The 24,952-nt window shown below is 38.7% G+C and overlaps 1 protein-coding gene across 1 annotated transcript in view; it reads left to right on the top strand.

Annotated features, from left to right (window-relative positions):
• Positions 1-3,772: 3,772 nt before the first annotated feature.
• The window catches only part of SLC38A4 (solute carrier family 38 member 4), a 28,093-nt gene continuing 6,913 nt past the window's right edge, over positions 3,773-24,952 (top strand). The window contains exons 1-12 of the mRNA XM_022572379.2: positions 3,773-4,014; positions 8,383-8,473; positions 8,981-9,096; positions 12,097-12,170; positions 12,634-12,726; positions 16,904-16,985; positions 17,072-17,154; positions 17,255-17,313; positions 18,196-18,471; positions 18,603-18,682; positions 20,012-20,112; positions 21,843-21,967. Coding sequence (XP_022428087.1) covers positions 3,896-4,014; positions 8,383-8,473; positions 8,981-9,096; positions 12,097-12,170; positions 12,634-12,726; positions 16,904-16,985; positions 17,072-17,154; positions 17,255-17,313; positions 18,196-18,471; positions 18,603-18,682; positions 20,012-20,112; positions 21,843-21,967 — 1,299 coding nt within the window. The 5' untranslated portion in view covers positions 3,773-3,895. The remainder of the gene's footprint in view (positions 4,015-8,382; positions 8,474-8,980; positions 9,097-12,096; positions 12,171-12,633; positions 12,727-16,903; positions 16,986-17,071; positions 17,155-17,254; positions 17,314-18,195; positions 18,472-18,602; positions 18,683-20,011; positions 20,113-21,842; positions 21,968-24,952) is intronic.

Here is a 24,952-nt window from a genome sequence, read left to right as displayed (position 1 = left end):
CAAGATTGCCTCCACTTCAGATGCAATGGCAAGTCCAGACCTCCCGTACTTCTGGCCAGCCGGCTATAAATCAGATTTAATAATTTTCTAGAATTGCTCACAGAACTCAGGAAAACAGTTTACTTACTAGATTACTGGTTTATTATAAAAGGATATAATTCAGGAACTGCCAGATGGCAGAGATGCATAGGACAAAGTATGAAGGGAGGGATCTCAGAGCTTTCATGCCCTCACCTGGTGTGCCACCCTCCTAGCACCTCCATATGATAACCAATCCAGAAGCTCTCCAAACCCCTTTAGTTAGGATTTTTTTATAGAGGCTTCATTAACTAGGCATGCCTGATTAACTCACTGGCCATTAGTGAGTCCCCACCCACTCTCCTCTCCCAGGAGGTTGGAAGTGGGGCTGAAAGCTCCAACTGTCTAATCACTTGGTTGGTTCCCCTGGCAACCAGCCCCCTCATCCTTAGGGGCTTTACAAAAGTCACTTCATTAAGGTAAACTCAGGTGTGGTTGAAAGGGTCTGGTTATGAATAACAACAACAACAAAAACTCCTTTATCATTCCAGAACTATTTCAGGAACTGGGGACAAAACCCAAATATTAATTTATTGTATTACATTTGGAGCTCTGTGCCAGGAATGAGGATGAAGATCAAATGTATATTTATTATTATATCACAATGTCACACAACTGAAGATCAAATTTGTTATTTTGGACATTGAGGAACTATCCCTGAACACTGAGTAATAAAGAGATGGGAAATAAAGAGAAAATCTTGGCAATAGAGATCAAGTGGTCCAATACATGACTAATACAAGTTTTAGAGGGAGGAAACAGATTTAAAATAGTAGAACATTTTCATGGTCAGAAGAAAGACACAAGTCTTTTCAATGAATGGTCTCTCCATGTGCGGTGTATGATGAAGTTTTAAAACTACTCACATCTAGTTACATCCTGGAGAAATTTCAGATTGTGATAAGGATCCTAAAACCCTCCAAAAGAAAAAAAGTCAAAGGAATGAGAATCTCACTCATCAGTGGAAGCTAGAAGTCAAGAGGAAAATATCTTCCACATTATGAAGGAAAATGATTTTGAATCTAGAATTCAAACAATCAAAAAAGGTTTGAGGGCAAAATAAAGACATTTTCCAACATGACACAACTCAGAAATTCTGTTTACAAACATGGACCTATTGTGTGAAAAAAAGTTATTCAAGGCAGTATTTCAGCACAATGCAAAATGAATTGAAGAACGGAGATGGCATGGCATTCAAGAAACATTGGCAGCTGAACAAGACCCAGAGGATGGAGGAGGAAGCCGTTAAGAAAGTAAAAGAGCATGGATAATTTGCATTCAAAGTTTTAGTAATATAGGATTATATTTCCTTTATTATGTAGTCAAATATACTGTAGGTTCTTTGGGCATACTATTTACACAATCATAATGTTGTAAATACTGATTATTCATTTTCAGTGTTCAGAAACATCCTTTAGATAAATTATGATTTGTTTTACAGAATAGGATGAAATTATTATGCATCTTAACATTGTAGAAGTATTTCATGAACTGAAACAATTAGGAGGGTGGGGGAAGGAATTAGGAGTATAGAAAGAAGTATGCTAATTTCCTTATCCTTCCTAAGTGTCAGTCTAGAGTTGATAAACCAAGTCAGAGAGGTTTTAGTGAATAATTTAAATTTAGAATGACTAACTTTAAATGAAGAACTAAAAACAGTAACTGTCGTTAGTGATTGCTACTGGGAAGTGAAACTGATACTGTGTGGTGCTGAGAGAAGCCTTTGTACTCAATACAAGTTTCTCTTTTTTTTTTTTCGGGTACGCGGGCCTCTCACTGTTGTGACCTCTCCCGTTGCGGAGCACAGGCTCCGGACGCACAGGCTCAGCGGCCATGGCTCACGGGCCCAGCCGCTCCGCGGCACGTGGGATCTTCCCAGACCAGGGCACGAACCCGTGTCCCCTGCATCAGCAGGCATACTCTCAACCACTGCGCCACCAGGGAAGCTCTCTCTTTTTTTAACTGTATGTGTGTCTTACTTCTATTCTCTCTAGTGCTTTTAACATTTCTCTCTTCATCTTTGATGTTATACACTTACACTACCTCATATTAAAGAATATATTCATTTTTCTTCCTCTTGCTTGAAGTACTGTGTGTTTTATTAAATCCTGAGATTTAAAAATTTTTAAATTTAAATCCTATCTTTCTTTAGCTCCCAACAATTCTTTGCCATTATGTCCTTTTGGTCTCTCCCTAGTCTCATAATTTTCTCATATTAGAATAACTATTAGGGTATGTTTAACCTTCTTTTTCTCATTTTTCTTCCCCATGTCTCTTAACTTCTTTATATTTTTCTTTCTTTCTTTGTGATATAATCAGAGTGATTTCCACTGATCTGTCTTCCAGTTTCATTACTCTCCCTTCAGCTGAATTTTTTATATGACTATACATTTTATTTTTAGAATTCTTTTTTTGGCTGTTTCTCAAACTAACCTGATTTTTTTTTTACCATGTTCTTAATCTGTGGATGTTATTTCTTATTTTGAATCTTTTATTACTTTTTATTATATTAATTTTAAAGTCCATTTTAAGTTACTTGCAGTTTGTAGTCACTCGGGTATGAATCTTATTATTTCTTGTGCCTGCTGACACTCCTAATGAGTTTCTGTGTGTGATATGTCACTTTTGTGATTTGGGGTGTGAGCTCATGTTGAGTGTGAGTTGTCTTTCACAGATGTGCTGCTGCAGCCCTGGATTGTGGGGGCCTTCTCATGTGGCTGTTTCATATTTGTCAGGGGATTTGTGGATTCCATGAATTCTGGAGCAATTTTTATGTTAGTTTCTCTACTCAGGATTTCCTTACCAAATGGGTAGTGCATGTTTCAGAACCACACATTCCAAGAGTAATAGTGTTTCTCCCAATATAACGCTTCAACAAGAATTTCAATAGTAAAAATTTCAGAACATTACCATTAATAGATTCATAGCATCTTTTAACACAGAGCCAGTCCACCCCTTTTCACTTTACAGTTGAGGAAAATAAGGTCAAAAAGTTAAATAACTTGTGCTGAAATCCAATAAATTAAAGGCAGAGCAGAGCCTAAAAGCTGAACCCTTTTCTTGTTAAAGTGCATTTCAACTTTATATAAATGGTGACTGAGGCTGATTCAAAGACAAACCTGTACTTGCTTTGGTTACTATTCTTAACTTTGGCTTCATGATCCAAGGGCCTGGAAAGTGGTTCCCTGAGGCTGATCCTACCCTGTGTTGCATGTTATCAAGCATTTTGGCGGTGTTAATTCTTTCATGCCCAATTAACAAATTAAAGCAGTAATTTTCTGCGTTACTGCTGGTAGAGACACTGGTAGATTCCGCCTTGGCAGATCTTCCTTTATCAACAGTTTACTATTGTCGCCCTTTTAAGTCATGCAATCTGCTTACAAATAGCTAAAGCTTCTTAAAGACTGCTGCCGTGTCTTAATATTTTTTTTTCTTCCTACAGTGACTAGCAAAGCACCTGCCACACATAGGCATTCTATAAATACCTGCTGATTTGGCAATTTATTAAGAATTTTCCTTTTTCTCTTCCATTTTCTTTTTATTTTTGTATTGGGTAATGGAAGCTTTGGGGACATGTTTATGTGAAGTTTTTAGGAGTTTACTTCCTTTCCATGTTTTTACAGAGAACATACACAAATAGGTGACTAGTGTTCATTTATCTAATTTGAAGTAAATTATAATGATTTATTTTGTGTTCTGTGTGCAGAACAGAGTGTTCTGAACATAACTCCAAGTAGAAGAGCCTCAAGCTGAAGGTACAGTATCTTGTTTACACTGAAGGAGCTTGTGTGTGGACAAGAAAGCGCTGACAGCTCAAATGGATCCCATGGAACTGAGCAATGTCAACATCGAACCTGATGATGAGAGCATCAGTGGAGAAAGTATTCAAGATAGCTACACCGGGATGGGAAATTTAGAAAAGGCAGCAATGAGCAGGTATGGGGTTAAAATAACCAGGTTCCATGGAAAAATAAGAGACATTTATGGACATGGAAAACAAGGTTTTTGTTGGGAAAAATAGGATTTATTACCTATTTGAGAGATAACAATGACTTTGATGTTAACGCATCAACTCTCTGATCCTGAAGTACACATTATTATATTATTATTGTATGTCAATCCTTTGTGTGATTAATTTAGAATTACAGTTACAGTGTTCTTGTCCCTATTAATAATACAGAATAATTTAAATGATATTAGCCTATCACTTCTGTTACCTTTTGGACTATTCTCTCAGACTCCTCTTCCTCTGACTGCCCTGTAAGTGTTGCTACGTCTCCAGAGTTCTGCAGGGATTCTTCTCTGGCTAAAAGTGTCCTATGAGCAAGCTTATTCACAGCCATCAGGCTTCACCCACTGAACATATGCCATATCTTCCGCCTGTTCCTCTTCTATTTCAACTCACAGATGTGTTTACTACACATCTCTACTGGATGACTCATGTGTCTGAATTGTCTCATTGATAAAGTCAAACTTGTAATGTCTAATATTGAACTACTGCCATTCCCTTCAAACTCTGTCCCTCCTCAAGCAAACCCATCTTGGTGAAAGTCATCACTATCATTCAGGAACTCAATCAAAGGATGTTTGGTGTCAACTTTGACTCATCCTTTCCCCGAAACTGCACATCCACTGTTCGACTATATCTGGTTGGGTCTACCTCATTAATATTTCAAACCTACCCACTTGTCTGTACTTATTCTATTGCCATCTTATTACAGGCCCGCGTCATCTGTCACCTGTCTACTAGAACAGCCCTGATTTGTCTTCCTGTCTTATATTTTGCTCTCTTCCAGCTAGCCCTGCACATCCCTTGCAAAAGTTATCTTTTACAATTGCAAATTGACTTATGTTCCATCCCTGGGTAAACCCTTTCAGTGGTTCCCCATTAGCTATAGGAGAAAGATTGGACTATACATACATTGCTTGGCATATAAGGCCTTGCATGATCTGGCCCTCATCTAGCTCTCCTGTCCATCTCTTGCCCTGCTCCCTGTTTGTACCCTCTTTCCTAGCCTTGTTGAGCCACTCAGAGCTCCTGTTCCTTCGTTAACTCTGTTCTGTGTGCCTGAAATGCCCTTTTTTTTTTAGTATTACCCACTCACCTTACCCTTTTTCTCTATTGACTGCACTCATCCTTCAAGACTCAGCTCAATGTTAGTTCTCCTGTGAAGCCTTCCCCCAGTTAGAAGTGACCACCCCCTGCTTTGCGTAACCTCTCCCTGTCCAGATGTTCACGATGCCACTACAACATGTTAATGGTACTGCCTGGTACATAGTAGCTGCACAACTGTTATTTGATAAGTTTATTAATTTCTCACAAAATATTATATAACACAAATTATGCACGACTTAAGACATTCAGAAGTGAATATTTGACCAAATCTCAGTCTGAAGCAGAGAATATTATCCTCAAACCAAGACGTCTTATTGCATCCACAACATCCAGGAAGGGTGTCGGGAGGAAGCACTGCTCTTCCTCCAAGAAGCCAGCGCAGTAGTAAACGTTAGTGTTGTCAGACGAGAGAGACTCTGGAGATGTAAATATGATGCTTTCTAGTTAGGTGACCCTTGAGGAAGCACAATGTAGCAGAACCAGGGCTTTGGAATCTGCAGAGGAGTTACCTGATCTTGGAGAAGATAGTTATCTTCTTTGAGCTTCAGTGGAAAATGCAGAATGGCAAACCAACGCCTACTTTGCTGAGGATTAAGTGAGTGCCTTTGAGATAGGTGATACTCTGTAAACTTTTCTTTTTCCTCCTCCACTTCATCACCCTCAGGAAATTGATCAAATCTGAGGGCTCTTTTGTTTCTGAGAAGGATGCACACAGATATGAGCTCTGTGGAGGTGGAAGAGCTGAAGGGGACATGGTCCTAAGAACAGTCCTACAGGGCATTTGGTCCTCTGAAAGCCGTCATGGAAAGAGCAAGAATGCTTTTGTTAGCTTCAGATAATGTGTTCTGGAACACTTACAGTGACCTAGCTTGTAACTCCTGACTCAAGTGGGTCATCATTTTGCAATTGTATGATCACTTTAAAAAGATGGGTTTTGTTTATGTTTGGATAGATCTCTTAAATGTAAATTTAGAGGGAAGTTCAACATAATACATTTATTTGGAATCATTATACTTATGTTTTCAATATATGCTGGGTTTGGTATTAAATCATTGAAGACACTGGGGACATTTCTTGTATATTTTATACAATCTTGGCATGTTTTATGACTACAACTCATCTCATGCCAAAATAAGATCATGCAAATGCCTCAAAGGAGAAAGTCTATTTACTTTCACATTTAAACATTTAAAAATTACTCATGGACTAAAGGATTCTAACTTATTGATTAAGGTTAAAATAGAACATTGGACGTTCCAGAGTTTAAATCTAGATGACACTTTTGTTTTTATAATCGTTAGGTCCATTTGGGGCTCCAGTTCATTTTATGGTCTCCGTTTCCAACTATGAACATTGTGTACCAGTCTCCACATAACAAGTATATTAACTACGGACATTAAAATAAAGCACAAAAGGGAGGGGGAGTGCAGAAGTGCAGAGGTGGAAGAAGGCAGCATCTGAGGGCATTATACTTCCTTCCAGAAATAGGAGGAAAATGACAGGATATGTTCCTAACTTGTACACCATGAGGTTCAAGAAAATCCACTTCTTGAGTTTTAGAAAAGCACACAAAACTTTATGATTTTGTCTGCTCGTTCTATCTACACTTTAGAATTGTTCTCTATTCTCAAAAAGTAACCTTGTTATCCTTCTTTCTCATAAGGTATATTCAGAATTAGCTTCTATTATAAGAGATCATTTGTACAGATCTAAAATAATTATTTTCCCCTTTTATATTTCTAAGGGTTATTTTAATAAAATACTCTCCAATCATTTTATTTTACTTTCTCATGCAAGAAATGCCCTAAAATTGCGATCTATCTAATTATAAAGCACTTTTAAGAACTAAGCATACATATTTGAGCATTTCCTGTAACAAAAAGAAAGTCTGTGTGATAGTTTGCAGTGTCAAAATGCAGTGGTGGGGCTGCCCTGATGGGGCTTCCCTGGTGGCGCATCCCTGGTGGCGCAGTGGTTGAGAGTCCGCCTACCGATGCAGGGGACATGGGTTCGTGCCCCGGTCTGGGAAGATCCCATATGCCGCGGAGCGGCTGGGCCCGTGAGCCATGGCCACTGAGCCTGCGCGTCCGGAGCCTGTGCTCCGCGACGGGAGAGGCCACAACAGTGAGAGGCCCGCGTACAGCAAAAAAAAAAAAAAAAAAAAAAATGCAATGGTGGCAGCTGAACTCATTAGTCAAGCCTTTCGGAAATGTGACTGGTACTAGATCCATACCCTCAAAACCTCTGGCACAGAGCTCCAGGAGCCGACCAGTACTGTCAGGGGATGTGCAGCTTCCAGCCTGTACCAAGTAGACCGCAGTCATAATGTTCCATGGATAGTGACATCTTAAAGTCCTCCCAACTCTTCTACTAATTCACTGGATTTCTTTAATGTTTTTCTTAGTTTCATTCATTGTCTAACAATTCAAGTACATTTTCAGAGTAATTAAACTACACACACTCACACACAACCAAACACAGCACAGAGCTACCATCCAACTCCTTTCCAGCAAGGGATATGTGTATAAAAAGATGGAACCAAAAAAGAGGAAAATACCAGCTACAGTGCCCTGCCCAGGTCTCCATGGCACTGTGGGAGACCCTAGACCTGGGATCTGGTGCGTCTGGATACACTACCTCACTCTTCTGAGCCATAGTCGCTGCATATTTAGGGCAGAGACATGGAAGTTTCTCTCACAGAGACATCTGAGCATCAAGTGAGATGGGATCACATTGTCAAGGCACTTAATAAATATTTACTGAATTAATAAGATCCTCTGATCATGGTGTATTAGCAGTTGAGAAAACTCAGTCACTGCTCTGTTCCCTTTCTTTGGGAGGGCTCGAAATGGCAACAAAATTCGCTCTAATTATTCTCTCTCTCTCTCTTTTTTTTTTTTTTTGCATAGTCAATGTGTGAAGAAGAAATGTGGCTTATAAAAGATCCCAACTAAAAAAATATTTTCTTCCTTCATAACTTTCTCCCTCCCTCCCAAAGTATATTCATAAATGGGGCTCAGTCATTGGTCTGGAAGGAACAGTAGTATGTGGAGGAGAAGAGAAAAAAAAGTCTGTCTTGTTTTTCCTCTCCTGATTCAGTGACAGATCACCTGAAACATAAGTATAACTCAGAGCATTTACCAGATGTTTTTACTGTCTTCTTTTCCTGTGTGTGTGTGTGTGTTCAGTCAATTTACTAATGAAGATGCTGAAAGTCAGAAATTTCTGACAAATGGATTTTTGGGGAAAAAGAAGCTGACAGATTATGACGATGAACATGTAAGTGACTTTCTGCTCTCTGGCAGTAAACAGGACTTGAGGATGTCTGATCTACCTGGGTCTCTGTGCGAAAACAAAGTGACTGAAATTTTCCAAGCCTTGATCAGCACATTCTCTGTTTATTCAGGCCCTTACTGGAATAAGGGCTTGTTTTTCCTGTTCGCCATATGGCTGCATAAATCATTTATGAAATTTATTTGTTTTTTGGAGAAATCATTCTAACCCAAATGTAATCTGCAATCCTACATGCTTTCCCTTCTTTATGTTACTCAACTTGTATTTTTTATTTTTACTGAGACCCCTGCCTAAATCAAGTACTACATTCCACTGAAAATTATACACTTTTATTGAAGTTGAGTCATGACTTTTATTCACTGTGATTTTATCTTAATCTTCCCTATTGGATGGTAGTCTCCTCCAGTAAAGATAATATAGGATAAGAATAATCCAAAAAAAGCTTCGTCCTTTGGCAAATATTTGCTTATCACGCATCCCTTTGTCTTCAAGCATCCTGGAACCACCTCCTTTGGAATGTCTTCATTCAATCTGAGTAATGCCATCATGGGCAGTGGAATCCTGGGCCTGTCCTATGCCATGGCCAACACAGGGATCATCCTTTTTATGTAAGTGAATGGACACATCTACACTTGGTTCAAAGCCCATGCATACCTGGTGCCCTTTCAATTAATCTGAAGTTTGATCTTTGTGAATAGGAATAATCTGAGAAAATATTAACATATTCCCTTCCTTTTAAATAAAACAACAACGAAAAGTAATCAGAGCAGTCTAATCATCATACTTGTTCAACCAGCCATCCCTAACCAAACGGCAGAGAGTTTATGTGCCCAATCCCCCAAACTGCTGGAACAGCCCTACCAGTCCATAGAAACCACTTTACAAAGTAATTCGTTATAAAATAATTTGGTGTTTAATAATTTAAAAGATCTTTCCTGGCAGCAAATCTGACTTTATACACACTCTTAGGAAAAACATCCCTTCCCAAACCAGACCTACAGGGTCCTGCATGCCCTGGTCCCATCTCCTGTGCCCCTATATACAAGATATACTGGGCACAGTGACCTTCTCTCCATCCCATGAAGGTGCCATTCCCTCTCACCACAGGCCCTTTGCACGTGATCTTGGAACCTTCTTTCCTTTCCTCTTCAGCTAGTTAACTCCTCATAACTCAGCTCAGCCTCACCTCAGTTATGCCTTCCCCCAACCTCCGTGACTTGGACAAACCACCTTATTAGACACTCATCACAGTGTTAATATTTTAGTGCGGTCGTCTGATTCATTTGGTTAATGTCTCTCTCCCTTGCTAGACTATCATCTCCAAAGGGTTGAGCCCATGTCTGTTTTTACTCACTGCACGTCTGTATCCCCAAGACCTAGAAACAGTGCTTGGCGCAGAGATTTTTGCAGAGTGGCCAAAGTTTATACCTAAACCAATGCACTTTATCCAAACTTGGTCAAATGCTGCCTAGTGGTAGCAGCATCACATAGCCAGCCTGGAGGATGGACACCACATTGTCTGTGACAGACAGCCACAGACATCTGTGCATTACGTACAGCCTGGTATTTTCAAAGACACAGTTGGTGGCAGTGAAATGCTTCACAAGAATAAAGTCTAATGTTAGTCAGGCATCAGTATGAATGCAGATCACAACCCCTAATGCAGTGCTGGAGTCTTAAATAACTGTCTAAGAATGCAACATTTATGTTATAAATATATGCTATTTGTGTTCTGAATATCATTTATGATTAGGTAATCACACAGCTATTTGAGGGCTAAGGATCGGGCTGAACTATAAATATTTATATCGTGTCAGTGCTTTGATTGAACTGTTAGGTGTCGTATTTTTTAGCTGAATGGCTTTTGATATCAGCTTTACTTTTCTAAGGCATGTTTCAAATAAAGTAAGTTTTAAAAATTTTCTGACTCCTAATGGCTAGAGGTATATTCATATGCATAGTTGTACACTTTTATAATGTACACTATCTCTAAGACAAAAGACTGCCTTCTCCTTACTAATTACACATATCATTAAAATTAATTAGGGGGCTTCCCTGGCGGCGCAGTGGTTGAGAGTCCGCCTGCCGATGCAGGGGACACGGGTTCGTGCCCCGGTCCGGGAAGATCCCACATGCCGCGGAGCGGCTGGGCCCGTGAGCCATGGCCACTGAGCCTGCGCGTCCGGAGCCTGTGCTCCGCAACGGGAGAGGCCACAGCAGTGAGAGGCCCGCGTACCGCAGAAAAAAAAAAAAAAAGAAAGAAACACTCCCCCCAATCCTAGAGTTCATTTTCATGGCAGGAGAATATTCCACTTTTAAAACTGAAAGCCTCATTTCAGGCCTGTAAACATTTAGCAGATTAATTTGGCCAGAACAATTACATAGCTAGATATCATGAGGTGTGTTTTGTGTATCCAAGTAGCCCAAACTGGATTCAGCAATCTCCCTCAATTCCCAACAAGTGACACAGGATTTCATCGGTGTTACTTTTAGTATTTTCTGCCAAAGCAGAAAATGTATTTAGAATACAGGGTACGCTTATTATTTTTCCAGGGAACAAAATTATATAATCTGAATTACATAATTCTTTAAAAACAGGTCAATTCATAACGTATATGGAAAAATGTATGAATAAGACATTGATTAGGCAGTTCTGGTGAACATGTTTTGTGAAAAAAAAAAACAAACAGTACAATAGAGCTAGAATAGCTATAACATTTGTAACTCGGTCTAAATCTACATTTGTAACATTGACTTCCCAAGGAATTACCAAAGAATTAGATCAATTGAGGGGAGACTGTTTGGTATGCTCTCATCATATTAAACAAAGGATAAGGTTTTTTTTTTTAAATTTCAGGTAAAGTTTAGTGCTGTGCATTAATTTATTATATAGATGCTTCTATCTACACTCTTTATTTTTGCTGTCCAATTCTTGTTTTTTGGAGAAGCATTGATCACTGTATACATAAAGAAATCATATATGCCTGTGGACATGTGGAGGGTCCTGAACCAGAAATGATTTTTCTGAATACAGCAAAGGTTTTCCTGCACCCTAGACTTACCTTTCTCTGTTTTCTCTATTATACAGGCAATTGTCAGACCCTCTGGTTCACACATCTGATCACTGTCATCTAATATGCAGACTCAGTAGTAACGGAGCTCAGAATTTGCTTTGACTTCTGTATTTCTAGATTTTAGATTAATGTTTAGTCAGGTCATTGAATAGCCCTTCAATTATAAATGTTCATGGGAATACCCCGCAGATATGGTGTACATATACCCATATGCTGAGTAAGTATTTGCTAATTTTGCTATGCATTTAGCATCTAAGTTATAAACCAGATTCTACTACTGGGTAGAATCTAAGACTAAAAAAGTAGCGTTAGGAACTTCCAATAGTACGTTTTGGCCCATAAAATAAAGCCAATTCCAGTTCTGGGACATTTAAGGGCATTGGTGGAGTTCTGAAAAGAATTTTTCAGCTTCCCCCAAATCCACATGCTCTTGGAAAGTTAATGATTGAAAAGACCAGTGTAATAATGTAACATCTAATATTACATCTTATTTTTTATAGAAACATTATCGTCTCCTCTCTATTCCCTTCACAGAATCATGCTGCTTGCTGTGGCAATCCTATCTCTCTATTCAGTTCATCTTTTATTAAAGACTGCGAAGGAAGGAGGTATGCCACTCCCTAGACCTAAGACATGCTATTTTGATCTCATTAAAGGGTATTTCAGCCTTTAGCTCTATACCTATAGGATGGTGTTGGTCAATTTTACATTTCATTTTCTTCTAACCCCAATCACATGGTCTCTCCATGTTTTTAGTTATCTGGGCAAGTGAGACAAGTGAAAGTCAACCTGCTCAGGTTCAAGCCAAATAGAGAAAAAGACTTTTGGTGGATGATAGAAATAACAGTTCTGACTTGCTGCCTGGAGCCAAGATGAATGAAGGCATCGCTTCTTGTTTGGAGAACATTTACCATATTTTGTAATGGCTTTTGAGATTGCGTATTTGGGGTTTGTAATTTCTATATGGTGTTTATTTACATGTTTGAGGCTCCAGTGGAGAATTACATAGAAATATTTTAGTCACTAAAACAGTTTTTTTTTAAACAAGTTTCTTTTCATTTTTGATTATAGGATCTTTAATTTATGAAAAACTAGGTGAAAAGGCATTTGGATGGCCTGGGAAAATCGGAGCTTTTATTTCCATTACAATGCAGAACATTGGAGGTAAGAGGATCTGGCTTTCAACAAACCATTTAAACTTTCTAAAAAGATGTTCAAGAAATAAGAAAACTCAATGGCAATGAACAGGCCCTTTAAATACAGAAAAATAGCTGTTTTATCATTTTTAAATTTCAAAAGTAGAGTTTCCTAAATAGATTTGCTCTTTCATTGCTCCTTAATCCCTCTTTAATTGAAAATAGCAATATCTAAGAAATGAAATACTATATAAAACCCTACCAAATAAATTCTAGAATCAAAATATAAAATAAAACCTTTCTTGATTTCAAATGGCTTTAATTATTACTTTTAAAAGTTAAAGCATTAGTGCTTATATCTGTCATTGCCCAAACAGTTGATGTGTCACATGTATGATTGAGTTTGTTTCATAAAAGGGAAAATTTAGTATCTGAGGCACATAGCCAAATTTTGGGGTCCTTGAGACACAGCCTGCACAGAGCCAGCCCACTGTAGAGTATCCCTAGAAATTGTGCTAAGGCAAAAATCTGGCTAGGCATCGGAAGCATTATAAAGCACAGATTTCTTGGTTCTACAGATTCTTTTAATTCCTACTGAATGATCCCTTCCAGAGGAGAGCCGAGAAGTACATTTTTTTTACTAGTGTTCCAGGTGATATGTATGTCCACCAGCTTCACTGGTCCTATCGTGTCTTTGACCCTCAAAAGGCATCTTGACCCATATTTCAGATGTCCTACTGGCTAAGTCTCCTTGAACGACCTGGACTATATCACCACATAGTAGAACTTATTTCCTCACCTCCTACCCAGTCCCCAAACCTGTTATTCTATACTTCTGTTCTTTCATCTCAGTGAACAATACCAGCAGCATCCAGTTTCTTAAGCCAGCAATCTGGGTGTCAGCCTAAGCTTTTCCCTCTCTCCCTAACCCTGACAATCCAATCAAATACCAGCTTTTATCCATTCTTTCTCTTATTTAGCCTTTGAATCTCTCCTCTCCTTCTAGTCTCGCCATCACACTTCAGGTGATTACTATTTCTGCTCAGACTTTTGCAGTAGACATCTACCTGTTATTCCTGTATTTAGTTTCCCCTCTTCCATCTGTAATTCATCTTCCAAATTAACTTTCTCAAATTCAGATCCACTCCTGCTTCTCACATGCATAAACTTCTTCAGCATGCCCTCATGATTTTCAAGATAAAATGTAAACTCTTTAGTCTGACATATAAGGGTTTTCATCATCTTTCCTTTGCCTACCTTTCTGATACCTTTCCTACAAACCCCAATCTCTCTCTCTCTCTCTCTCTCTCTCTCTCTCTCTCTCTCTCTCTACCTATCTATCTATCTATCATCTGTTCCCTATGTGTCCTGTGTCATACTATAACAAACTATATTTAGTTCCCCTACTTTTACAATCCTCCAGACCTAACACATACACATTCTCTGGCTCTCCCTCTCTGTTTGCTCCATGATCCATCATTCTCTAGGCTATTAGGTACTAGCTCTTCTGGGCTCCCTTAGCCTTGTTTGTATACATCTGGTATGTCACTGTTTTTTAAAAGACATTTTAAAATCCATGAGTAGAGAATAGACTTTTGGTGCCTGATAACACCTGAATTTGAGTTTGTTTCTGTCACTATCTATGACCTTGGGAAAATCACTTTACACCTCTGAGTCCAATTTTTCCACCTATGCAATTGAGGATAAAAGTTCATCCTCACAGTGTCATAATAATACAGGTTCAGTACATGGACCCTTCCTCTCCAGTTCTTGGATTCAATATCCATGTCACTGGAGCCCTCCTGGTTGTTTTTAAATGGTATTTTTATAATTATAAGACAAATATATGCTAATTGTGAAAAACAAAAACATTACATAAATATATAAATTACAAAGAAATGTTTATGTAAATCATCCTTAGAAAAACCCATGCCAGGTTTTCCTCTATGACAAATTTAACAAATATATTGTTACTGTTAAAACAGGATCATCTTCTAATACTGATTTACCGCTTACTTTTTTTATTTAACAATATGCCTTGAATGTTTTTGCATATTACTCTTTTTAATGGCTTTTGAGCTTTCCATTGTATAAATACACCATAATTGGTGTACTGAATCCCTTGATGAACAGTTTTGGATCGTTTCCAGGTTTTTTACTATTGTAAACAATGCTGCAATAAACTTACACAGAGATCTTGCAAGGAGGTCATTCTTCCTGATTAATAAAATCACTGGAATTATCCAGCATTTCTAGAATGCAGCAATTTCTTTAGTAACCTTTATCCAACTATACCTGCTCCTGATAACGGCTAGTTGGTAGGCAGATAAATAAAATCAGTCATATCTTAATGATTTGTATTTATGTCTTTCATATTTTTTGTATAGTAAGACTACAGTCCTGGGTAGAATTCGGCAGTGACACTGGAATTGTTTCATTCATTTTACTGGCATTGGGTCCCAAGCATATAAGTCCCCCATTCCCCACCAAATAAACTGCTTTACATTTGGTTCAAATTCTCAGCCTTATCAAGATTTAAAATATCAAGCCTTTCATAGGATCTCTTCATAGGCGATCTAATATACTTGTTTGGACCACTGAATTAACTGGACATACACACGCTTAGCCCTGAGCCCAACAGGCTGAGTGGCAACAGCATTGTCTATTGTTCCAAGTATAGCTACTATTATGCTTCTAAACAATGGAATAAACTATAACATGGTCTCTCAGTCAAGCCCCTCACCCCACAGTGTGGCTTTAAGGGAGTGAGATGAAATTTCATACACCTTTCCTGAAAATCTCTCACTTTGGTTACTCTATGTGATTAGTGGTTATTGTGGCCTAAAAGAAATCACTTGTATTTCTGTATTTAGCAACTCCACATTTAGAACATTTAATTTTCTCAATCCCCTGAAAAATTAACACTGACCATTAGCAGAATAATGTTGACATTACCCAGACAGGTCTGGATCATTCTGAATTTTCAAAGACCAAACACATTAACAGTGGTGACATCACTGAGAGTCAGCAACTAATAGCTCTAAAATTGAATGGTACCTCGCTGAACCAGTTAATCAGAAATATCTCCTCTGTTTACCCTCTGTAAGATTTAGCTTTAGCCAAGGTCTTTGTAAAGATTAACCAAGTCATGTTTACAGAAGACACATCAGGTATTGTAAAAATCATTTCATTTCACAATAGAGAAGACACACTGGCGTGAAATCAGGGATCTTATATTTTTGATGTGGTCTGTCATTTTCAAGCTGTGCGACCTTGGACACATCAGTTAAGCTCTCAAAATTTTTATATCCTCAGCTGTGGAATGAAGATGATAAGATGCACCTTGCTCTTTCATGTGGATTTTCAGCTGATCACATGCAGAACTAAACAATGTGGGGAACTGTTATCACCGTTATTACTTTCATTTGAGATTAAGGAAATATTTTTAAACTGTTAATAGTTCGATCTGCAACTTAGATATCTGCTTCAAATGTCTGTTAGCAAAAATTCACCAGAAGGATGTAGCACACACTTAAACCTTGCAATGCAAAACTTGTCAGTTTTATTTTCAATTGAGTCTTTTGATCACGTGTGAAATAGCAAATTAGTATTATTCTTCACTGAGTGGTTGGACTTGAGAAAGGGATGTTGCATACATCCCTACAATTGTAGGCAAAATTGTATGTTATGCATATGTATGCATAACTATTTTTCCAAGGAGAGGGTTTATAGATTTTATAGATCAGGTATTCAGAAGAGTACATGATCACACATACATCACTTATCTAGACGTTCAAGAAATTTTGCCACTTTGTATGATTTCTTATTTGGACAAAGGATATAGAAAAAACTTCATTGACAAAGGTTAGAGAAGCTATCCTCTCTTGTACTTTTTTTTTTTTATCAATCCAGTATGACTCCAGGAAAAAAACTTTGAAACTGTAGCTTCACTGAAAACCTCAGAGCTGGATTTAACACAGAATCAGCATTGATACTGTTAGCAAAGGTCCATAGGCAAGAGCCAAAAGGCCGAATGTCTGTTCATGAGAAGAACTTGGAAACAGTACAGAATACATAGTGGGTGGTTTTTCTTTCGCTTTGGGAATTAATGAGAAGGAGGGGTGTACCAAGGCCTGGACTTCTCACAACTTGCCTGTGACTTTGGTGCCGTGCCCACCACTAAGCTCTCACGTCTTCCATTTTAGCCATGTCAAGCTACCTCTTCATTATTAAATACGAACTACCTGAAGTAATCAGAGCGTTCATGGGACTTGAAGAAAATACTGGGTATGTCTTCTGCTCTCTTTGTAACATCAAGAGCCTCATTCTACTTGGTCTTTTCTGATCCTAATATTCTGGTCTCTCTTTTCTAGAGAATGGTATGTCAATGGCAACTACCTCGTCATATTTGTGTCAGTTGGAATCATTCTTCCACTTTCTCTTCTTAAAAATTTAGGTAAAGTCATTTTCCATTTTTATTTTCATTTTGTATTCCAAGAGGTAAGCTGATTGTGGATGCCACATTCACCTTCCGGAATTTCTCTGCTAACCCCTAGGTTATCTTGGTTATACCAGCGGATTTTCTCTTACCTGCATGGTGTTTTTTGTCAGTGTGGTAAGTGATTTTTGACATGATCCTTGTAACTTGGTAGGGGTGTGATGCTTTCAGTGCCTGAATTGGTGTCCTCATTTTTGTTCAAGCACATCATTAGCATGAAATAGTTCTTGCATCACAAGCAATTTCCTTGTATTCTAATTTGGAATGAGAAAAGAACAGTCATGAGTTTAAAAATAGTTGAGTTAGAATGTCAAGACTATTGCTAATAGTATGTTCTAGGCATACTGAATGTATATTTGGACGAAAGGAACACTTCAAGCAGAAATGTGACAACAACCCAGTATTTAGACAGGCGGAGGAAAAAGAAGTGAAGAGTCCCAGAAGATAAATGAGTAGGCTGTAGAATTAGCCATATTTACATGAATCAGCCATTTTCTCTTACTCATTCTACCCATGAAGAGAAGGTGACCACAGCGGAATTAAAGAAAGAAATCCTCTCCCCACCCCACTCCCTCTCCCCTCCAAAAGGGGGGATTTATGCTAATATCATGAATGCCAAAACGTATATAGCATTTCCCCAAAGAGGCAAAGGAGGAGGGGGGAATTTCCTGATGATCCATATTTTCATTAGTTTGAAGACATGAAAGAGATGCAATGTAGCAAGAAAATGATCATCTTTCTCATGGAAGAGTATGCATGAAGTTTGGGATAGATTCACGCAAAATACTGTCTTGTTGACTCTAAGGGAGAGAGTTGCCAACCATAGTTCCAACTCCTTACATCAAACTGAGGCTAGAGGGAGTCTCCGTTGTCCATTAGTCTAAAAGGAATCCTCAGCAGAGTTCCCTCACCTCTACCCCATAAACCACCCACAGGGATTTTTGTTTCATTGTTTTCCTCAAAAGACTGACTTGTTGTTGTGTTAATGACCGGGTCTAGGTGATTTACAAGAAATTCCAAATACCCTGCCCTCCGCCTGTTCTGGATCACAATGTTGGGAATCTGACATTCAACAATACAGTTCCAGTGCACGTGATGATGTTACCCAACAACTCTGAGAGTAGTGGTGTGAACTTCATGATGGATTACACCCACCAGAATCCTGCAGAGCTAGATGAGAAACAGGCCAAGGGCTCTATTCATGGCAGTGGAGTAGAGTATGAAGCACACAGTGATGACAAGTGTCAGCCCAAATACTTTGTATTCAACTCCCGGGTAAGTGAGAGGTCTAGGCTTCTAAGAGCCTAGCAACGTGGCCTCTGAGTTTTTATCTCACAAGCTGAGATGGCCTGGGGTAGCTCTCTGCGTTGAAATGCTAAACATGCGGTGTTGTCCTTGTTTTTCAGACGGCCTATGCAATTCCCATCCTAGCATTTGCTTTTGTATGCCACCCTGAGGTCCTTCCCATCTACAGTGAACTCAAAGAGTAAGGCAGCCATCATTTTAGCGTTCTAATTTGCTTTGAAAATGTGCTCTATTTTCAAAGGTGCTTTATACAGAAGCATAGTTTACAGCTTTGCCTTCACAGGAGGTTTATGCTATAATCACTCATCAGTAATGTGCTTTTAGCACAAAGGTGTGAATCAGCCCCCTCACTGCTTCCTTTTCTCCTGTTCCTTCATCCTAAGGAATCAGGGGAGGGGTTCAGGACAGAGGGAGGATGAGCCAATGTCTGTAAGGATTTTGGCAAGCATGGGGAATTTGAATTTGAATATTGGTGGGAAGAAGTGAGGTCACCTGAACTGGAAATGACCCACACCCATGAAGACCAAAAATTATGATTAGGGTGGCCTGGCTAAGCCACTGATGTCACCTATGGTCAATCTTTAACCCTTGCCTAGAAGACATTCCACCACTGGGATGGGCCAGTGTCTGGCCTTCATAGTCTAATCTGTATAAGGGAGACACTGGTTAGACAATCTTCTTTCTTCCAGCTGATATTCTATGATTCCTTAATACTCTTTTCCCTTTGAGGTTGTTAACATGCCCTTGGGGATGAGTGGGTCAGAGCCCACTACAGCAGCTTCTTCCTTTACCCTGAGGGGAGGTGGTCCTATAATTCTCATCTTCTTTACCCAGACATCAATAACCTCAGTCTTTGTTCTCACTAAATAACAATAACTTGCCCCATGTATTCCGATTTACCTCTTAAAAAACTTATAGAGCACTTTCAATTATTTTGATGTCTTTGATTTACTTGGAAAATCCCATGTAGCTGTTACTCTACACTTGATCTGAGCCGAAAGACAGAGAAGTGATAGCAGTTACCCCAGTGTCAGCAGCCAGGTGCCTCTAGAATGGTTTTCAGAAGCTGTCCAGGTAATGATATCAGGCTTCAGGTTGTCTGGACTCCTGGGAGTAGTGCTTTGCAGTTTCTAGTGGATTCTGGTCCTCAAATCTATCTCACTATGAAATATGAAGTCTTTCTACATTAGGAGCCAGTTTGACCTTTGTGCTAATTACATTCTTAAATACTCAATAGACAAGCATACTTATCAACATAAAATAAACTGATCCTCATATAGGAAAATAGTCCTTTCTAAGACTAAAGAAGTAGCATTTAAGAAAAATGGAAACAAGTCCTCCATAATTCCCTAAGGCAAATTTAAATAAGCTGTGTTTCTGCACTAGAAATGTGGTTTTATAATGAGTAACACAGGCACACATTCTTTTATTATTTTTAAAATTTTAATTGTAAGTAGTGATATTTTCATCTGTTCAGAAAACCAAAGCTCGGTGTTCTTTTTCTTTTCAGTCGGTCCCGGAGGAAGATGCAAACGGTGTCAAATGTTTCCATCACGGGGATGCTCGTCATGTACCTGCTTGCTGGCCTCTTTGGTTACCTAACCTTTTATGGTAGGTCACTCTGTCAAAGTCATTTTCTTTGTGCAAATCCTAGTTGGACTGATCATTAATCCGGGTAGGTATACTTCTTTTAATTACTCTCAATAAACAGCATGACCTGTAGGTACACATGCTCAATTAACATGCTATTTTAGTCTCATCATTTGACCTAAGAAAATGGAAACTGAACCAGGCTGCCTAACAGGTTATAATAATTTGTGAATTCACACATATTTTGTAAAAACCGTCCCTCTAATTTAATTATTTTCCTTAGGGGATAGAGGATATTTCTTTGGCTTGATTTTCTAAGCCATCTAAAGCTACATACATACTGTGAGAGTGAATCAGATTGCATGTTGTAAAGCTCTTTTAGTGGAGTAACTAACTACCAAGCAAATGGCAGAAAAACTACCAAGTCCTTGAGTTGGAACCTGCTTCTTGTTTACCAGTCAAGTCAAATCTGGGGGCTTAGAGCATTATACAAATTTTCTGGATTATCTCATTCCATTCTGCTATAGTGAATGGTTTCCTAAGAAAAAAGGACATGACAGAATTCCTTTCGACCTGGGGACGTACTATCAAAAAACAAAGTGACTATGGCCACGTTTGATTATGCCGAAAACATATCCTCTGTGGCATCTTAACAGGACACAAAAGGAGCAGGATTGTTCTTCTCTTCGACGAAGCATCGCCCTACAGACAAATTTCAGGGAATCAAACATTAACACAAATCAATGTTATCAACATAACTATGTTTTTAAAATAAGCCTCTCTAATATTTTGCATTTTTTTTCCCCTGCTGACTTGGTGAATTAAATTGATTGCAAGACAAATTGGGTAGGAAGAGACTGGAGGGGGCACCATTTGCTTGGTTTTGTTTTTTGTTTTTTTTTTACTAATATTTGGCTTTTAACCAAGCACTGATTTAGATTGGGCATTAACTCTTCGCTGGTTGTAAATTAATGAAAATTGGGTCAATGCCTTTGAAAGTATTTTTAACCCCCTTTGTCTGATTTTGAGGGGAGTAGTGGGAAAATCAGAGTACATCTGATTCTGTAAGCATTTCCTTGTCATTTATGCCTGGAATTCTGAAAGAAGTGTGTTTTCCAGGAGGGCAGCATCTTAATCTTATAGCTTAAGATTCATTGGGAGACCCTATAACAATCATACTAATTCATCTTTGTTACTTAATCAATGAGTCTCAACTCAGTGAGACAAACAAAAACTTGAAAAAGCCCAGAAGTATGTCTGTCAGTGTCATGATGGAGTCATAATGGTTGTGTTTGAAAAAATGTTAAAGATCATTTGTCCTAGGGTTTCCATACTGGGTTTGGAGAAGCTGCTTCGGGGCCCACTGGGCAGGTGAGGGTGGAGGGAGGTGGCAAGACGTGAGGGACAGGCTGATGAGGCTTGGCTGTTTCATCCCTTTCAACCAGAAGACCTTCAGCCTGTCCTCTGTTTTGTGGTGCTTCTGTATAGCAGAGAAAGATTTATCACAATGCAAATGACCTAGAGAAGAGCCTTAGCAATTTTACATTACCTCCTGCAACTTTACAAGCTTCAGGGCCCCTTTGTTCATTTGAACAAAGGTCATATAGCTCATAAACTAAGAGACAGTATAAAAACAGAGGTGTTTGGATTCCCAGACCTGGGTTCATTCTACTATACTGTGTTCCTTCTATAAAACATTGTCTTCGGTAAGCAGTGCCGAAGTGAACTCATTCTCCTCTTCCTCTTTGCAGGAGAAGTTGAAGATGAATTGCTTCATGCTTACAGCAAAGTGTACACATTTGACACCCCTCTCCTCATGGTACGCCTGGCCGTCCTGGTGGCTGTAACACTAACTGTGCCCATAGTGCTGTTCCCTGTAAGTATATGGCTTTGGTGAAAGAATCCTGCTTGACATCACAGATTAGTACATATGTTCTGACTTGATGTTGATTTAATTATAATGCAATGCCCAGGAACATTATTTTTTTATATAGCAGTTTGAACCCACTTAAAATTGACTATGTAATATGTAGACAAAGCAAGTGTTCTTTTTATTTAAAAAATTTTTTAAAATTATTTTTGGCTGCACTGCGTGGCTTGCGGGCTTATAGTTCCCGAACCAGGGATCCAATCCATGCCCTTGGCAGTGAAATAACAGAGTCCTAACCACTGGACTGCCAGGAAATACTTGCTAGAGCAAGTATTTTTAAATGTTAAGTACTTTTTAAATGTAGGGGGAAAATCACAAAATTTATTTCTATGTATTTGTTTGTTTTACAGCTTTATTGAGGTTGAAATTAATTTTCTAACATCTTTATTAGAGTATAATTGCTTTACAATCGTGTGTCAGTTTCTGCTTTATAACAAAGTGAATCAGTTATACATATACATATATCCCCATATCTCTTCCCTCTTGTGTCTCCCTCCCTCCCACCCTCCCTATCCCACCCCTCTATGTGGTCACAAAGCACCCAGCTGATCTCCCTGTGCTATGCAGCTGCTTCCCACTAGCTATCTATTTTACGTTTGGTAGTGTATATATGTCCATGCCACTCTCTCACTTTGTCCCAGCTTACCCTTCCCCCTCCCCGTATCCTCAAGTCCATTCTCTAGTAGGTCTGCATCTTTATTCCCATCTTGCCCCTAGGTTCTTCATGACCACTTTTTTTTTTTTTTTTTAGATTCCATATATATGTGTTAGCATACAGTATTTGTTTTTCTCTTTCTGACTTACTTCACTCTGTATGACAGTCTCTAGGTCCATCCACCTTACTACAAATAACTCTGTTTCATTCCTTTTTATGTCTGAGTAATATTCCATTGTATATATGTGCCACATCTTCTTTATCCATTCATCTGTTGATGGACACTTAGGTTGCTTCCATGTCCTGGCTATTGTAAATAGAGCTGCAATGAACATTGTGGTACATGACTCTTTTTGAATTATGGTTTTCTCAGGGTATATGCCCAGCAGTGGGATTGCTGGGTCATACGGTAATTCTATTTTTAGTTTTTTAAGGCACCTCCATACTGTTCTCCATAGTGGCTGTAACAATTTACACTCCCACCAACAGGGCAAGGGGGTTCCCTTTTCTCCACACCCTCTCCAGCATTTATTGTTTCTAGATTTTTTGATGACGGCCATTCTGACTGGTGTGAGATGATATCTCATTGTAGTTTTGATTTGCATTTCTCTAATGATTAATGATGTTGAGCATCCTTACATGTGTTTGTTGGCAGTCTGTATATCTTCTTTGGAGAAATGTCTATTTAGGTTTTCTGCCCATTTTTGCATTGGGTTGTTTGTTTTTTTGATATTGAGCTGCATGAGTTGCTTGTATGTTTTGGAGATTAATCCTTTGTCAGTTGCTTCATTTGCAAATATTTTCTCCCATTCTGAGGGCTGTCTTTTCTTCTTGTTTATGGCTTCCTTTGCTGTGCAAAATCACAGCAAGATCCTTTTTGACCCACCTCCTAGAGAAAGGGAAACAAAAACAAAAATAAACAAATGGCACCTAATGAAACTGAAATTAATTTTTAAGCTCAAATTCAAAAAAGCAGATCTTGAGCTTCTCTCTTGTGGATTAGTAGAAATGAGTAGGAATTCATATAACTTCTGAAATTTGAAAGCCGAAACCACATTCACTTTCAAATCATATTATATTTTCAACACAGTTCTGAAGGTATTTCATTTTCTCCCCCGATTTTATTGTGCTACCTAAACAATCAAAAGTCATCTTATTTAATCTGATTTCTTGAAGGCTAATGAGAAGGAGATTCATGTTAAGTAAATTACACACTAGAACCAAATTTCTTGAAAAATAGTCATGTTATCCATCACATGTCTCTTCTTCTACTGCCCCCAAGACTGACACACACCCTCTTGTCAGACTCGTACTAGGACGGTCCCTACATGGCATTTTCCATTGGCGCCAGTTGTTCTGGGATCACAGAGCAGGGCTGGTCATGGAGACTTGGGCTGCATGAGTTAAAATCACCACCTATGGATAAACAGAAGTCTGCACTTTCCTGCCAACTCTTCCACTTTCATAAGCACTGAATTTACCATTCATTTTAGGGGGGAAAATCAGTAGCCAGCACTGTCCTGCACAGAATATTCCATACAGGGCCAAGTAGATGAGGACTGCTCATATAATGACACTGCGGTCACTTTAAATGCAGCTTGTGTGCTGAATTATTTTTTGGCACATTCCTTTTTCATGAGTGCATGAAATCAGATCCTTATTACTATGGTGGCCAAGAGTTTACTTTTAAATAATGTCTTGCCTCTCATATATCTGAAAGTATTTCAAATGTTATGCACTCATCTTTAGCCTAAAATCAGCTCCATTGTGGGGACAAGGCAGAAGACAGCTGTAGACAGAAAGGGTACCATAGGGTAAAATTTCCAAGCAAACAGCATCGCCAAGAAAAGAATATCTGAAACCCTTCTTTTTGTGTGTAAAGATATTACTGATTAAATTCTGGCACACAGTGGGCACTCATATCATTGTTGAATCAAAGCATTTTGTAAAAGAAATCTGTTATGTGCTTCTGTATTGCTTTATTCATAAACCCTAAATACAGTGCTTTCAAGCCGTGGTCTCAAGAGATTAATGGACTTGGCTGTCGTTACTCAGCTAGTTGTTAATAGTTGAACTAATGCATTGCTCACAGCATGACACTGATGGCTGCGGTCATGATAACACGAAATGAAAGTCAACCTTTCATTTAGTGATGACCATTTCACTTTGACATTAACAATTCAGGTTGTCCACAGAAATTCTTCCCTTGTATAACAGATCAGGCAGTGGCATAAATCTGACCACCAGGAATGGCAACACATTTCCCATTAGTTGTA

This window comes from Delphinapterus leucas, chromosome 11 (genome assembly GCF_059928025.1).
Source record: "Delphinapterus leucas isolate spDelLeu-1000000601 "Yukka" chromosome 11, BTC_Dleu_Yukka2, whole genome shotgun sequence".
In the NCBI taxonomy this organism is placed as follows: Eukaryota; Metazoa; Chordata; class Mammalia; order Artiodactyla; family Monodontidae; genus Delphinapterus; species Delphinapterus leucas.
The sequence above is the reverse complement of the archived record's forward strand: the minus strand, read 5'-3'. Positions and strand labels throughout refer to the sequence as shown.